This window comes from Mesocricetus auratus, unplaced genomic scaffold (genome assembly GCF_017639785.1).
Source record: "Mesocricetus auratus isolate SY011 unplaced genomic scaffold, BCM_Maur_2.0 Super-Scaffold_100007, whole genome shotgun sequence".
In the NCBI taxonomy this organism is placed as follows: Eukaryota; Metazoa; Chordata; class Mammalia; order Rodentia; family Cricetidae; genus Mesocricetus; species Mesocricetus auratus.
The window spans coordinates 73,736,998-73,751,159 of record NW_024429191.1 but is presented as its reverse complement, the minus strand read 5'-3'; the positions used below and the strand labels follow the sequence as shown (position 1 = coordinate 73,751,159).

Genomic DNA, 14,162 nt, shown 5'->3' with positions numbered 1-14,162 from the left:
TGAACAAAATAGGTTGATGATCCAGGGAGGTGACGAAGGAGGACCAGTTTGGAGAAAACTGTTGCCGGTCGGGTTGCGGAACCCTGGAACAGTGTGTATCCAGGTTAACTACGCTGTGCGAGGACCTGACTGACCGCAGTCAGGAGGACGACCCTGGAGCGACAACACAAGTATGGTCGTGACGTCTTTTGCTTCTCATGGGGGGTGGGAGAGAGGCACTAGGACTTCGCCCAATTTCACCTAGTTCTAGTCTATCCTGGAGTTTGGGAAGACGCTGAATCCTCTCAATTCCCCCAAGAAAGATCGGTCCACCACGAAGGTGTCGTGGGCTGGCCTGGGGGCAAGCCGAGGTGGCTTGCATTCTTAGCTCTGAACCCAAGGGAAATAAAATACACCCAAAGCGGGTTGAGGTCGGGTTACTCTGCTAACGGTTTGGTTACCCCCACCTTGCCTCAATTTCTTCATCTGAAAAGCAAGCCTCACAACTGTCCTTGGGGATGCTGTAGTTTATCAAGAGCTGAGCTTGCAACAATTCTAGTAGGAAAGGCTGGGTGGTCGCCGTAGGGATCATCTAGTTCCCGGGGCGTGAGACCCTGGCGCCTCACAGTAATAGTGAACCAATCCAAATTATGACAAAACGATCGGAGCGCACCTAGACGCTAAGCAAGGTCCAGAGCCTGGGCGGGAGCTGTGGGATGTGGGCGTGCACGGTCCCGCAGTTTTTGCCTCCTGTTCCAGTCTGGACCCGCCCTGAGCAGTCTGCAGAGAGGTGGTCGAAGCAATCGGCGATGACTTCTAGCTAGTGAGTGTCCCGGTGCCGGATGAACGTGAGCGCGCGATGCTGGGGAGGAACCGGTGCGGGGGAGGCAGGCGGCAGTGGGCAGGTAGCAGCAGGTGGTGGGTGGAGCCGCGGGAGTTCTCCAGTGGGTAGCAGCGGCCTCTGGGCACGGCGCGAGCAACCTTGGATGGAGCGCCCCTCCCCCCCCGCTTCCCCCGCTTCCGTCCCCCTCGCCCCCGTTGCTGTCCCCTGTCTCCGCTGTTGCACGGGTGCAAACAGGGAACCGGTTTTCTCGTGGGAGAATCCGACCTGTAGGACGTTCCACGGTCAAGAACACTCCGGAAACTGGTCTGAGCGTGGGGTAGTACCTTGTGGGTGCAGGGCGCGCAGGTAGAAGGAAGCCCTGAAGCGCTGAGCAGGCACTAGGCGCCTATCTGAGTTTCGGGATACAGAGGTAGGATGCAGACTTATGCGAGTTCGGGAGCCTTAGTCACTGAGTCCTTTCCAGAGAGTTCCATAGAGGGCCTCGCAGACCCAACGGTTTCAGAATGTTGACTCTGGAGTTCAGAATGTTGACTCTGGAGTGAGGTGCTCAGCTGTACCCCCAATGAGTCTGCACCACAGCACTGCATGAGCAGAGGCTGGAAGAAGGTTGATTTAGGAATGAAAGTGGGGAAAAATGTATTTGGATGTGATTGGTTAATTTTCACAAAATACATAGAATGATTACAAATGAGTGTTGTGGCCCGGCACTGGTGGCACAGCCTTTAATCCCAGTACTCAGGAGGCAGAGGCAGGCGGATATCAGTGAGTTCGAGGACAGCCTGGTCTACAGCGTGATTACAGAACTGCCAGGGCTGCACAGAGAAACCCTGTGTCGAAAAAACAAAACAAAAAAAGGTGTGAGTTAGAAATCAGTGTTGTGCGTTGTTTACAAACCTCTCCAGTTTCCCCCACCCCTGTCCTCTCACTCAAATGCAGTTAAGGGAGATGTAATGTAGCTCAATTGGTGGAGTGCTTGTCTGACTCTCCATTCTGGGCTCAGTCCCAGCTACTTGAGAGGCAGAGGCTCATAATTTCAAGGCTAGATGGGGAGATCCTGTCTCAGTACTCTAAAGTCAGCTAGAGGGTGTTGCTCCGTGGTGTGGTGCTTGCCCACAATGTCCCAGTACCTGGGAACTTTTTATTTATTTGTTTTAAAACACATTTGTTCTGCCGGGCATTGGTGGCTCATGCCTTTAATCCCAGCACTCGGAAGGCAGAGGCAGGCGGATCTCTGTGAGTTCGAAGCCAGTCTACAGCGCAAGTTCCAGGATAGGCTCCAAAGCAATACAGAGCGGGGAGTAAGTGGAGGAAGGTGGAACTTGTGTGTACCCTGGCCCACAGCTAAGGACATCAGGAATCCCCGTGCCCTTCAATATCCCTATAGCTTCCTGCTTCATGCATTAGGGAGAAGGCAGACGCTGGAGCTCATTTAACAGGCTCAGTCAACGTGAATGATGCCAATGAATTCAAGGCTGGCACGTTTTTGGCAAACTTCGTTTGTACTTAATAAAGGCTAGAATTTACCTCTAGATTTATAATCTTAATCACACTGTTTGCTGTTTCTACTGCTCAGTGTTGACCAGTGTGGTCCTGGGGAAACCAGCATCTCGTCTAGTGTCTGAAATGGGATAGTTCCCTTCAACACACCCTACCAATGGAGATATTGTTGTCCCACAAACTACACTGATAAATGTGAAAGCCAGTGTGATGGTGCATGTCTGTAGTAATTCCAGCAGTTCAAGATCATTTTTTTGCTACATTGTAAATTTGAGGCCAGCCTGGACTACATGACAGATACTAGGCATTCTCAGGTAAGATAAAGCCATGTAGAAATACATCGATTAGTAGTTATGGTTAATAATTAAGAGAGGACTAACCAGTAAGAAGTCTAAGTCATCAGCCAAACAGTTAATAATTAATATAAGCCTCTGTGTGTTTATTTGGGGCTAAACAGCTGTGGGACCAGGTGTAAAGAGAAGCTTTTTCTTTGAGAGAATGCCTTCCCTCCAGCCTGGTTCTACAACCGCATCAGTCCCAAATAAACACACAGGAAGCTATATTAATTATGAAGCTGTTGGCCTTTGCTTGTTTCTTACTGGCTAGCTCTGACTTAAGTAATTACCCCATAATTGTTAATCTAAGTATTTCTCTTACCGGAGAATAGTTCCGGGCTTCCTACCCCATGGCGTTACATGTCGAACTCTCCTGTGTCTCTCCTTCCCAGAGTCCTCCTGGACTCCTAGTTCCTCCTATCTAGATTCCTATTGGCTCAACAGTACTTTATTGACAAATGTACAGGACTTCCCCCATCAACCAGGCAGAAGAGAAATTCCATCTACAGTCTCTAAAGGGGGGTAAAAGTTGAATTCATTTTATATCCTATGAGGTACTTAGGAGTGTGCTCCAGCATTACATTTCTCTGGAAGTGGACAGAAAGGCCTGATGATGAGGGAAGGATAGAGGAGTCCAACATGGAGAGATGCATTAATTCCCAGTGCAGCATTTATTCAGGGTGCGTCAGCTGTGTTCCTAACAACTCCCATGAAGACTGAGCTGCTGACATCTCCATTTTACAGTTGAGGAGACTGAGGGTGAAAGTTGTCCCAGGACGGTGCTGGAAGGAGCTGATTGGATTTTAGCTCAATCCTATGGATTTTCATTATTGGGGGCATTTACTAGAATTTCGTTAGACAGTTGTTGAGGGCTGAAGAGATAATTCCGTATTTAAAAATACGTAGTGCTCCTGCAGAGGTACTGTGTTCAATTTCCAGCACTAATGTCCAACAGGCCCTGAGTACCAGTGGCTCCAGCCCCAAGAGGGCTCTGAAGCCTACACACACACACACACACACACACACACACTCTATAAAAAACATTAAAAAAAAAACAAAAAACAAAGCCAGATGTTGGATAGTCCCTACTGTGTGCTGGGTGTCCTACTAGGTCCTGGAAATACAAAAGTCCCAACTTCTTGGAGAAGTGGTAACTGTAGTGTATTTGACATCAGTATCAAATCAGATGTCCTGGCCATAGACTTTCATTCCATCATTATATTTTCTTCCTTGGCCATTAAATAACACATTTCTTTTTGTGGGGGGGTTCTTTATTTTATTTTATTATTATTATTATTTTTTTTTGGTTTTTCGAAACAGGGTTTCTCTGTGGCTTTGGAGGCTGTCCTGGAACTCGCTTGGTAGTCCAGGCTGGTCTCGAACTCACAGAGATCCGCCTGCCTCTGCCTCCCGAGTGCTAGGATTAAAGGCGTGCACCACCAACGCCCGGCTGGGGGGGTTCTTTATATAGCTCTGGAACTAGCCCTGTAGACAGGGCTGTCCTTGAGCTCACTGAGATCCACCTGCCTCTGCCTCCCAAGTGCCACACAGTAACACAAGTCTTTAAATGAGCTCAAAAATAAAACCAGTGAGGTTGAACATTTCTGAGGATGGCTTTTGTCTGCAAGGCATGTACATGGAGGTCAGAGGACAACTTTTCTTCTACCTTGTTGGTTGCAGGGGGTCAAATTCATGTCATCAGGGTAGCAAACACCTTTAAATTTGGACCTACTTAGCCATCCTGCCAGCCCCTTCTCTCCATCCCTGACCATCCCACTCTCCTTACTTCCTTCCTTCCTTTCTAATTTTGAGATGGAGTTTTATTTAGCCCAGGTTGGCTTTGGACTCCCTATGTAGCAAAAGAGAACCTTGAATGCCAGATCCTCATTCTACCTCCTTAGTGCTAGGACTGAAGCATGCACCATTGTGTCCAGTTTATGCTGGCAGTTTTGTTGTTTGTTTTTCAAGACAGGGTTTCTCTGTATAGCCCTGGCTGTCCTGGAACCCACTCTGTAGATCAGCTGTCCTGAAACTCACAGAGATCCCCTGCCTCTGCTGGGATTAAGGGCGTGGCACTGCCTCCACCACCCTGAAGGCATTCAGTTTTTTTTTTGTGTGTGGTTTCTGGGGTTACACTCAGGTCATCAGGCTCCCATAGCAAGTGCTTTTACCAACTGAGTCACCTTCCCAGTTTTTCTTTCATTTTAGGGCAACTAAAAAGTTATGTTTTTTGAAGATTTGCCAATTGTGTGAAATATGTATGAAGTAAAGGATTAATGAAGCCCAGGGATGTAGCTTGATGATAGGGTGCTTGTCTAGTTTGGCACGAGGGCAGGTTCATGCTTTATATTACCTAAGGGGGAGCGACTTGATGAGCTAAGATGTTTAATTCATACTTAATAAAATGTTACATTTGCCAATCAGTTTTTGGTGGAGCTGGGTATTGACCAGGGCGCCCTAGGATATTAAGTATATGCTTTAGTACTGAGCTACAGCTTCACCCCACACCTAAAACAAAGTCCAAACCGAAAAACTACCACCAAGAAACACACACACCATATTACACTTGACAGTTGGCTCTGTTTTGATATTTTCAGTTTTTGTTTGTTTTGTTGTTGTTTTGATTTTTCAAGACAGGATCTTTCTGTGTAGCCCTGGCTGTCCCAGAACTCACTCTGTAGACCAGGCTGACCCCAAACCCAGAGATCCACCTGCCTCTTCCTGGGATTAAAGGTGTTCTTTGAGACTCGGTTTACGTAGCTCTGTCTGGAAATTCAAACTCACTTGGTAGTCCAGGCTGGTCTGGTCCTTCTGCTTCATGGTATTTTAAAATTGAAGCATCAATTAAAACTCAGGTTTCATCTTCAAAAACATTGCTGCTACTGCGTGTTTCTCATTACTTACAGGAAAGTAGCCACAACACGAAGTGTCCTCTGTTCTGGCCTGGCATTATGTCACAGCTTTAATCCCTGAACTATTGCTCGGGCTAATGAAAACCTGTTTCAAATAGAAGAAAACAATACCGATCAAACAGCACAGAACCAAATTCTACTCTCTAAAAAGATTGAGGACATTCCTGTATGTTATAAAGTTAATTCAGTTGCAAGCTTATTCTTGTAAGAATTCAGGTAACTGGGTGTATGTGAGGGGTCTCAGTGAAGAAACTGTCAGCATGCCTGCTCTATGATATGGTTGAGCTTCTTATTATAGATGACAGAGAGAACAAACTGAGGCATCTGAAAGGGTCCAGAGCAGAGAGAGAAAGAAGCAGACTGAACACGGCCAGCAGACTAGACATGAGGAGTGGGAGAGCAGAAGAGTGGAGAAGAGATGGAGAAGAGAGCACAGCTAGAGAGAGCAGGTGAATGAGAGAGACTTGTGAGAATAGCGAGAAAAGGATGGGTAGCTGGTGGAGGGAGTGAACTGGAGGGAATTTTAGGTAGAGGAGGAAGTAAGAAAGGCTACGGGGTGCTAGTGCGGATTTTGAAATGTGTAATAGGTGTGTTTGTGATACTAAGGAAGCCTGGAGGCCAGCATGGGCTTTCATATGCTGAAATGACTCCTTTTGACAGGTGAAAGCAGGTTTCACCAGTTCCTGAGACAACCAGAATCCTATAGTCTAGGTTGAGCTCATTTCTGGATGTATAGACAGCCTGAGACCTAACACTACCATCCCAGACCTAACATCGTAGGTGGATGCTGGGAGCCAGTTATGAGTTTTTCAGAGCAAATTCCACATTAAGGAAAATTTAAAGATACAGTGCCCCCCCCCCCGAAGCTCCTGCTTGTCGTTAAAACACAGCGGTAAACAGCTGCACAGAAATTAAGTTTCTGGGGTAAAAGACTCTGTGCAAAAATTTAAAAGTCCCCAAATTAAATACAACAGAAGGACCTGTGAGTGGGCTCAGTGGGTGAAGGCGCTTGCACCACAAGTCTGACAAACCTGAGTTTGATCCCTGGAACCACGTAAAGGTGAGAAGAGAGAACCAATTGCATAAAGGTGTTCTCTGATTTCCACCCTTGCGTGGTATGTGTGCACCACACCCCCTCCTGCCCGTGCACCTGCACAAGCAAGCGTGGACACACATTCACACACAGGCAGAGCCAGCCTGGTCTACAATAGAGTCTTAGGATAGCCAGAGCTACACAGGGGGACCCTGTCTCAAGCCAAAAATGCAAAAACCTACAAAGCAACAACAAACTCCAAAAGGCTATTGTTTACTTGGGGTATATTTATCGCTACTTGACAAGTTGTGAATTAAAACTGAGACCATTTAGAGGTACTTAAAAAAGAATTCACCAGAAGAGTCGGAGCTGGGTGTGGGAGCTTGATTGCTAGTGCGACAGTCAATATAATCAACCAATCATAAACCTACTAGATGTTATCACAATTTCGTTTATTTTTTTATTTTAAAGATTTGCTATGTAGCCTAGGCTGGCCTGGAATTTGCTTCCTATCCTTGGTGGCCTCAGATTCTTCTTCCTCAGCATCTAGAGTTCTGGGATTACAGAAACGCTCTGACACACTGATATTTGAAGACTTTTTATACTTTATTTACTTTTTTTTGTTTTTTGTTTTTTGTTTTTTTTTCGAGACAGGGTTTCTCTGTATTGTTTTGGAGCCTGTCCTGGAACTCGCTCTTGTAGACCAGGCTTGGTCTCAAACTCACAGAGATCCACCTGCCTCTGCCTCCTGAGTGCTGGGATTAAAGGCATGCGCCACCACCGCCCGGCTTTATTTACTTTTTATTAATTTTTTTAATTTATTGGACATACAGTTTCCCCTTCCTCCTTTCCCTCTGTTCTCTCCTCCCACATCCTTCCTACCCCCCATCCACTCCTCAGAAAGGGTAAGGTCTCCCATGGCAGTCAACAATGCATGGCATATCAAGTTGTGGCAAGACCAAGCCCCTCCCGGCTGTATCAAGGCTAAGTGAAGCAACTCACCACGGGGAATGGGCTCCAAAAAGCCAGCTTAAGCACCAGCGACAGATCCTGGCCCCACTGCTAGAGGCCCCACAAACAGACCAAGCTACACAGTAGTTGTAGCTACACAGAGGGCCTAGGTTGGTCCCGTGCAGGCTCCCTTTCTGTTGGTCCAGGGTCCCTGAGTGCCCTAACCCCATAATAACCCCTCTGTCCAAATATCTCTTGCATTGTTCTCTCTCTCCGTTCCTCCCCCAACTCAACCATCCCAATACCTCATGTTCACATCCCTCACCCCCTCCTCTCAACCCCCATCCCCAGTTTACCCAGGAGATCTCATCTATTTCCCCTTTCCAGGGCCATCCATGCATCCCTCTCTTAAACATATTTCAATGAAAACATTAAGTATAATTAGTCGAAAGCTTGAGTAAGGATCTGGTGTCCACCTCCTGGCGCATTCCCATGCCCTTTGGCTAGAGGTTGTAGATGTTCTTCACTCTGCCAACTCACCGTATAGAAGCCTCTAAATGAGAAGAAGGAACAAAAAAGGAAGGACAATGACTGCTTCTAGGTTTGGTGGAGGAGAAAGTTGATTGTAGGTAGAAGAGAGAGCATAGCCAGAGGCAGAGCTATCTGGAGGAATCCAGAGTAAACTTGACCAGACTGAGCCATGAGAGGAGGGGTGCAGCTACACCAATGCCAAGCCCTCCTCAGTCTACTAACCAGACTCCCTTGAGCTCAAGACCAATGCTCCCTTCTCCATCCGACTTAAACTTTTCTTTTTAATCAGTTGTGTGTTTCAGTGTGTGTACATGTACACACATACCTGCACAATCCAGGGTGTGCACATGCCATCTCAGGAATTGGTTCTCAATGTCCACCTTGTTTTTGAGTCAGGGGTTTTCTTGTTTCTGTTGCTGCACGGAACACCCCAGGTCGGCTGACCCTTATGCCATCTGCTGACCACCCCCACTTCCCATCTTGCTTTAGAAGTACTGGAATTGAAGATGTATGTCAGGGCACATGACTTTTTACATGGGTAACAGGGTTGAACTCAAGTTGTCCAGGCTTGCAGAGCAAGCACTTTTACTTGGGACCCCATAGGTCTTATTTTCAAAGCAGGGATGGAATTTAATAGGGAAACATCTTTTTTTTTTTTTTTTTTTTTTTTTTGTTTTTCGAGACAGGGTTTCTCTGTGTTGTTTTGGAGGCTGTCTGGCACTCGCTCTGTAGACCAGGCTGGCCTCAAACTCACAGAGATCCGCCTGCCTCTGCCTCCCGAGTGCTGGGATTAAAGGCGTGTGCCACCAATGTCCGGCTAATAGGGAAACATCTTAACATGGATTTAAGTAACAGGGAAAATAGGGGTGCTGGGGGAAAAGATTAGTCACCCTCAAGGATCGTTTGGACTTCCCCAGAGAGAGTTACCCCAAAGGAGTTTTGTCTTTTATGGTTTGAAGGGTGGGTTGGTTTTTGTTTGTTTTTCACATTTATTTTATGCTCCATTTAATCTCACATGGTAAGTTTTCACTTCTTTGAGGGTATTTTTTTCTCATGTGCAGTACTTTCTTCTGGCGTAGGACAGTGAAGAGCAACTGTACGAGGCAGAGGAGTGTCCTGTGTGGGTCAGTCTGCCATGGGCTCTGTCAGTAGGTAACACAGCTTGAGCATTTCCTTTACCTGGATGGCTTTGCTGTCCTGAGAATCTATACCCAACCTTAAAGCTCAGTCGTATTAACTGCCTTGTTTGTTTGTTTGTTTTTGTTTTTCAAGATAAGGTTTCACTGTGTAGCCCCGACTGTCCTGGAACTCACTCTGTAGACCTGGTTGGCCTTGAACTTACAAAGATTCGACTGCCTCTGCCTCCAGAGGTGGGGGGCTAAAGACATGTGTCACCATACTCAGCTTTGCCTGTGTTCTTAAAGATTTATTTATGATGATGCGTATGGGTGGTTTTTGCCTGCCCGCATGTGTGTATATGTGCTCCATGTGCACCTGGTGGCAATGGAAGCCTGAAGACTGCCCTGGAAATGGAGTTATAGACAGTTTTGAGCCACCAAGTGGGTACTGGGAAATGAACATTGGTCCTCTATGAGAATAAGTGCTATAACCATGAAGTCATCTTAACAGCTTCTGGGTTCTTTTATTTATTTATTTGTTTGTTTGTTTTGTTTTTTTGAGACAGGGTTTCTCTGTATTGCTTTGGAGATTGTCTTGTTGTTGTTTTTTGTTTTTTGTTTTTTGTTTTTTTGAGACAGGGTTTCTCTGTGGCTTTGGAGGCTGTCCTGGAACTAGCTCTTGTAGACCAGGCTGGCCTGCCTCTGCCTCCCGAGTGCTGGGATTAAAGGCGTGCGCCACCACTGCCTGGCTTATTTTTATTTTTTAAAAATTATTTTAAAATTCGTGTGTGTGTGTGTGTGTGTGTGTGTGTGTGTGAGTGAGTGCATGTGCGCGTGCGCAGGTACCCATGGAGTCCAGAGGAGGCACTAGATCTTCTGGAGCTGGAGTTAGCAGGTGATTAGATACAGGGAGTCAGACTCAGGTCCTCTGCAAAGAGCAGCATGAGCTCTTGACCACTGAGACTGTTCCTCCTGATCTATGTTCTTTTGTTTGCTGTTGGTTTACTTTTTGAAACAGGGTTTCTCTGTGTAGCCCTGGATGTCCGAGAACTCACTCTGTAGACCATGCTGGCCTTGAACTCAGAGATCCAACTCCTTTTGCCTCCCAAGTGGTGGCATTAAAGGTGTGCACCACCACCTCCTGGCCCCTCTGGTCTTAGGCATCAGCTGTAACCAGAGAACTGGAGTCCCTTTTTGTCGGTTCTTGGTCTTGTTAATAAAAGCGTTTTAAGATCGACTCAGAAGGAAACTAAAGACCGTTTTATTAACATTTGGGAGAATATCAACAGAGCAGGAACGTTGTAGATCTTAGCATCTGCCAGGAAGAGAGCAGTGAGCAGAAATAGAGAAGCTCTTGTATTGAATGTAGGATCCAGGAAAGTAGCCATGTTCAGTGACAGAGGTCAGTAGGCAGTTGCTGTGGGCTGGATGTTCAAAGTTCAGGCATTGGGGAAGGGCTTCTGGACGTAAAAGTACATAAGCTATTAAGGGAATAATTATTCCTTCCATTTTTTAAACAAGTCTTCAGGTGAATCAACTTTTGTGGGGAGGGGAGTCTCCTAGCCAGGCCCATTTGTATTAACAATTGGGGAAAGGAACAATGGTATCTAATGTTCTGATCTTTGGTGTAGATCAGAATACAATGTCCCAGCCAAGACCAAAGACAGAATTGAGATTTCATTCTTTTGACTAGGAGGAAGTAACTTAATACTTCCCTCCACATTCCCCACCCCATCCCCCTACCCCCACCCCCTGCTTTTATTTAGCTATTAAGTCCTAAGGAGGGCATAGGTGCTTCTCCCCTTTGTAGAGTTGCCAGAGAAATTGAGGTAGATACAAAGCTGACTGAGAGAAGGGTCAATCTTCACTGGAGAAGCCTACCAATGCTTGTTCAGCCCCCTAACACTGCAGCAAAAATCATCACTCATTTTGTACCCTATGTCTAGCGCCACCTTTTGGTCTGTCATATCTACTACCCATGTTTCCATTTTAACTTCGGAATGACTTGCGTTGCTTATTTCAGATATTTGGTGATTCTGTGGGTATGCATATTTGTTAACTCCTGAGACGATGTGGACAAATGTCTATTCACCCAGGCAGAGCACCAATGACGGATGGGCGTATGATTCCACCAAGCTCAATCAAATCAATGAGTTTGGAGCTTACAGACAGATAGTGAATGGGGGGTTACTTAACAGGGAGTTTGGAGCTTACAGACAGATAGTGAATGGGGGGTTACTTAACAGGGAGTTTGGAGCTTACAGACAGATAGTGAATGGGGGGTTACTTAACAGGGAGTTTGGAGCTTACAGACAGATAGTGAATGGGGGGTTACTTAACAGGGAGTTTGGAGCTTACAGACAGATAGTGAATGGGGGGTTACTTAACAGGGAGTTTGGAGCTTGCAGACAGATAGTGAATGGGGGGTTACTTAACAGGGAGTTTGGAGCTTACAGACAGATAGTGAATGGGGGGTTACTTAACAGGGAGTTTGGAGCTTACAGACAGATAGTGAATGGGGGGTTACTTAACAGGAACATAGGTGACCTCAACTGCATTAGTTGTACCCCATTGTGGATGAAGACCTGATGGGAGCCACACTATGGAGCCCCATTTCCAATCCACCACTTACCTCCTAAGTACTCAAGCATCTCCCAAAATCTTTTGCCACTGAGAGAGAGCAGGACTGTAATGCTGTCCCAACAGACAGTCCTGTGACCATCCCTTGGCCCCTCCTACTTAGAACTATCAACAGCAACACTACTAGGCGAAGAATCTCTACTCCAAAATATGCTGGGGGAAGAGAGTCATATTACAACATCCTTGATGGTGGAAACAGTTTTGCAGACAGGTACTCTGAGCAGTGGCATACATCTTTAATGCCAGCATTTTGGGAGACAGAAGCAGGCCAATCTCTGTGAATTTGAGACTAGCCATGATCTATACAGAAAGTTCCAGGCCAGCCAGGGCTACATAGAAAGACATTGTCTCAGAAAATAAAAGAAATGGTGATTTTCTATTTTCCCTTCTCTCTCTTTTTCATTTTTAATTTTTGAGGTGGGGGTCTCATTCACTCAGCTTTGTTGGCCAGGAACTCACAGAGATCTTTCTGCCTCTGCTTTGGGAGTGCTGGGAATAAATTCAGGCACCATCACAGGAGAATAATGAATTATTTTCACAGGTGACCTCAAACTGCTTACAGTAATTATTATTGTTGTTCATTCTTTTTTCCCCATTGTCTTAGTACCCTCTGAATTTTTTTTGTGTTTTTTTGTTTTTTTGAGACAGGGTTTCTCTGTAGTTTTGGAGGCTGTCCTGGAACTCACTTTGTAGACCAGGCTGGCCTCGAACTCACAGAGATCCGCCTGCCTCTGCCTCCCGAGTGCTGGGATTAAAGGCGTACGCCACCAACGCCCAGCGTGTACCCTCTGAATTTTTAAGAAGGGTTTCTCTGTATGGCTTTGGAGTCTGCCCTGGAAAACTCTGTTACCAGGCTGGCCTCAGACTCACAGAGATCCACCTCCCAAGTGCTGGGATTAAAGGTGTGTGCCACCACCACCCAGCTCTCCACACAGACTTTGTGTGTGAGTGGAAGAGGGTCCAGCTTTTTAAAATGCCATCAGTGACATGATGGTGTACACGGTTCAGTCTACTGTGATTGGAGGAGGAGGGCGGTCCTAGTCCCACCTCAGACTTTTAGATGAACCACAGGAAAAGTATGAGTTTCAAGAGGCTTTTTCCCCCACTGTGCTGATGGGGGATGTCCTTCTGTATATCAGTTTCTCTTATTGGTTGATGAATAAAACACTGACTGGCCAGTAGCCATCTACACCGTGCAGCCATCGCTGTAAGGGTAGGCACATTAGTTACTGTTCTCTACACCGTGCAGCCATCGCTGTAAGGGTAGGCACATTAGTTACTGTTCTCTACACCGTGCAGCCATCGCTGTAAGGGTAGGCACATTAGTTACTGTTCTCTACGCCGTGCAGCCATCGCTGTAAGGGTAGGCACATTAGTTACTGTTCTCTACGCCGTGCAGCCATCGCTGTAAGGGTAGGCACATTAGTTACTGTTCTCTACACCGTGCAGCCATCGCTGTAAGGGTAGGCACATTAGTTACTGTTCTCTACGCCGTGCAGCCATCGCTGTAAGGGTAGGCACATTAGTTACTGTTCTCACTGTTGTGATAAAATCAAGTCAAAAGCAGCTTACAGAACAAACAGCTTCTTTTGCTCAGGATTTGAGGGTCCGTTCATCCCCAGAAAGACGTGGTGGCAGAAGGGCAGAAGGGTGAGGTAATTGGTCACACTGCACCTGCCATCGGGAAGCAGAGAGAGAGCGCCATTACTTAAACCATTTCCTTTTTTTGAGACAGAGTTTCTCTATGTAACCTTGGCTGTCCTGGATCTCAATCTGTGACTACACTGGCCTCTAACTCAGAGATCCACCTGTCTCTGAGTGCTGGCATTACTTTCTTCTTCTTCCATTCACTTTGAAGATTTTTTTAGTTTAATTTTTTAAAATTTTAATGTGCATTGGCGTTTTTGCATGTGCATCTGTGTAAAGGTGTCTGAACTCCTCGAGTTCAGTGATGAGCTAGCTGCCCTGTAGATGGTGGGAATTGAACTCAGATCCTCTGGAAGAACAGACAGTGCTCTTAACTGCTGAGCCATCTCTCCAGACCCTGCTTTCTTCTTTTTGATCTAAGTTTAGAAATTGTTGCTGTGAGCACATTGCTGAAGATGCTGACTGCAAGTGTGAGCCTGTAAGCTGGCCACTATTGAAAGTCACCTGGAATGTGCAGAGAAGAGGCCCGAGGTCCAATAGCTGGAAGAACAATTAATAATGGGTCAGACCTTGGAAGCATTAGTGGCTGCAGAGGATGAGTACTTGCAGAAGGAAGACAAATATGAGAAGGAGGGCAAGGTTCTTTCCGATGAAGGAGGCTGAGACTCAGACTGA

At 46.3% G+C, this 14,162-nt stretch overlaps 1 protein-coding gene across 2 annotated transcripts in view; it reads left to right on the top strand.

Annotated features, from left to right (window-relative positions):
• Positions 1–14,162, top strand: part of B4galnt2 (beta-1,4-N-acetyl-galactosaminyltransferase 2) — a 43,018-nt gene continuing 28,856 nt past the window's right edge. Inside the window, exon 1 of one of the 2 annotated variants that reach the window (XM_040749562.1) lies at positions 1–170. Coding sequence is in view for 1 of the 2 variants with exons in the window: in XM_040749560.1 (XP_040605494.1) it covers positions 789–802 (14 nt within the window). In the remaining variant the exon portion in view is untranslated. Of the gene's footprint in view, positions 171–722; positions 803–14,162 lie in introns of those variants that run through there. The other variant, XM_040749560.1, reaches the window with a different exon arrangement.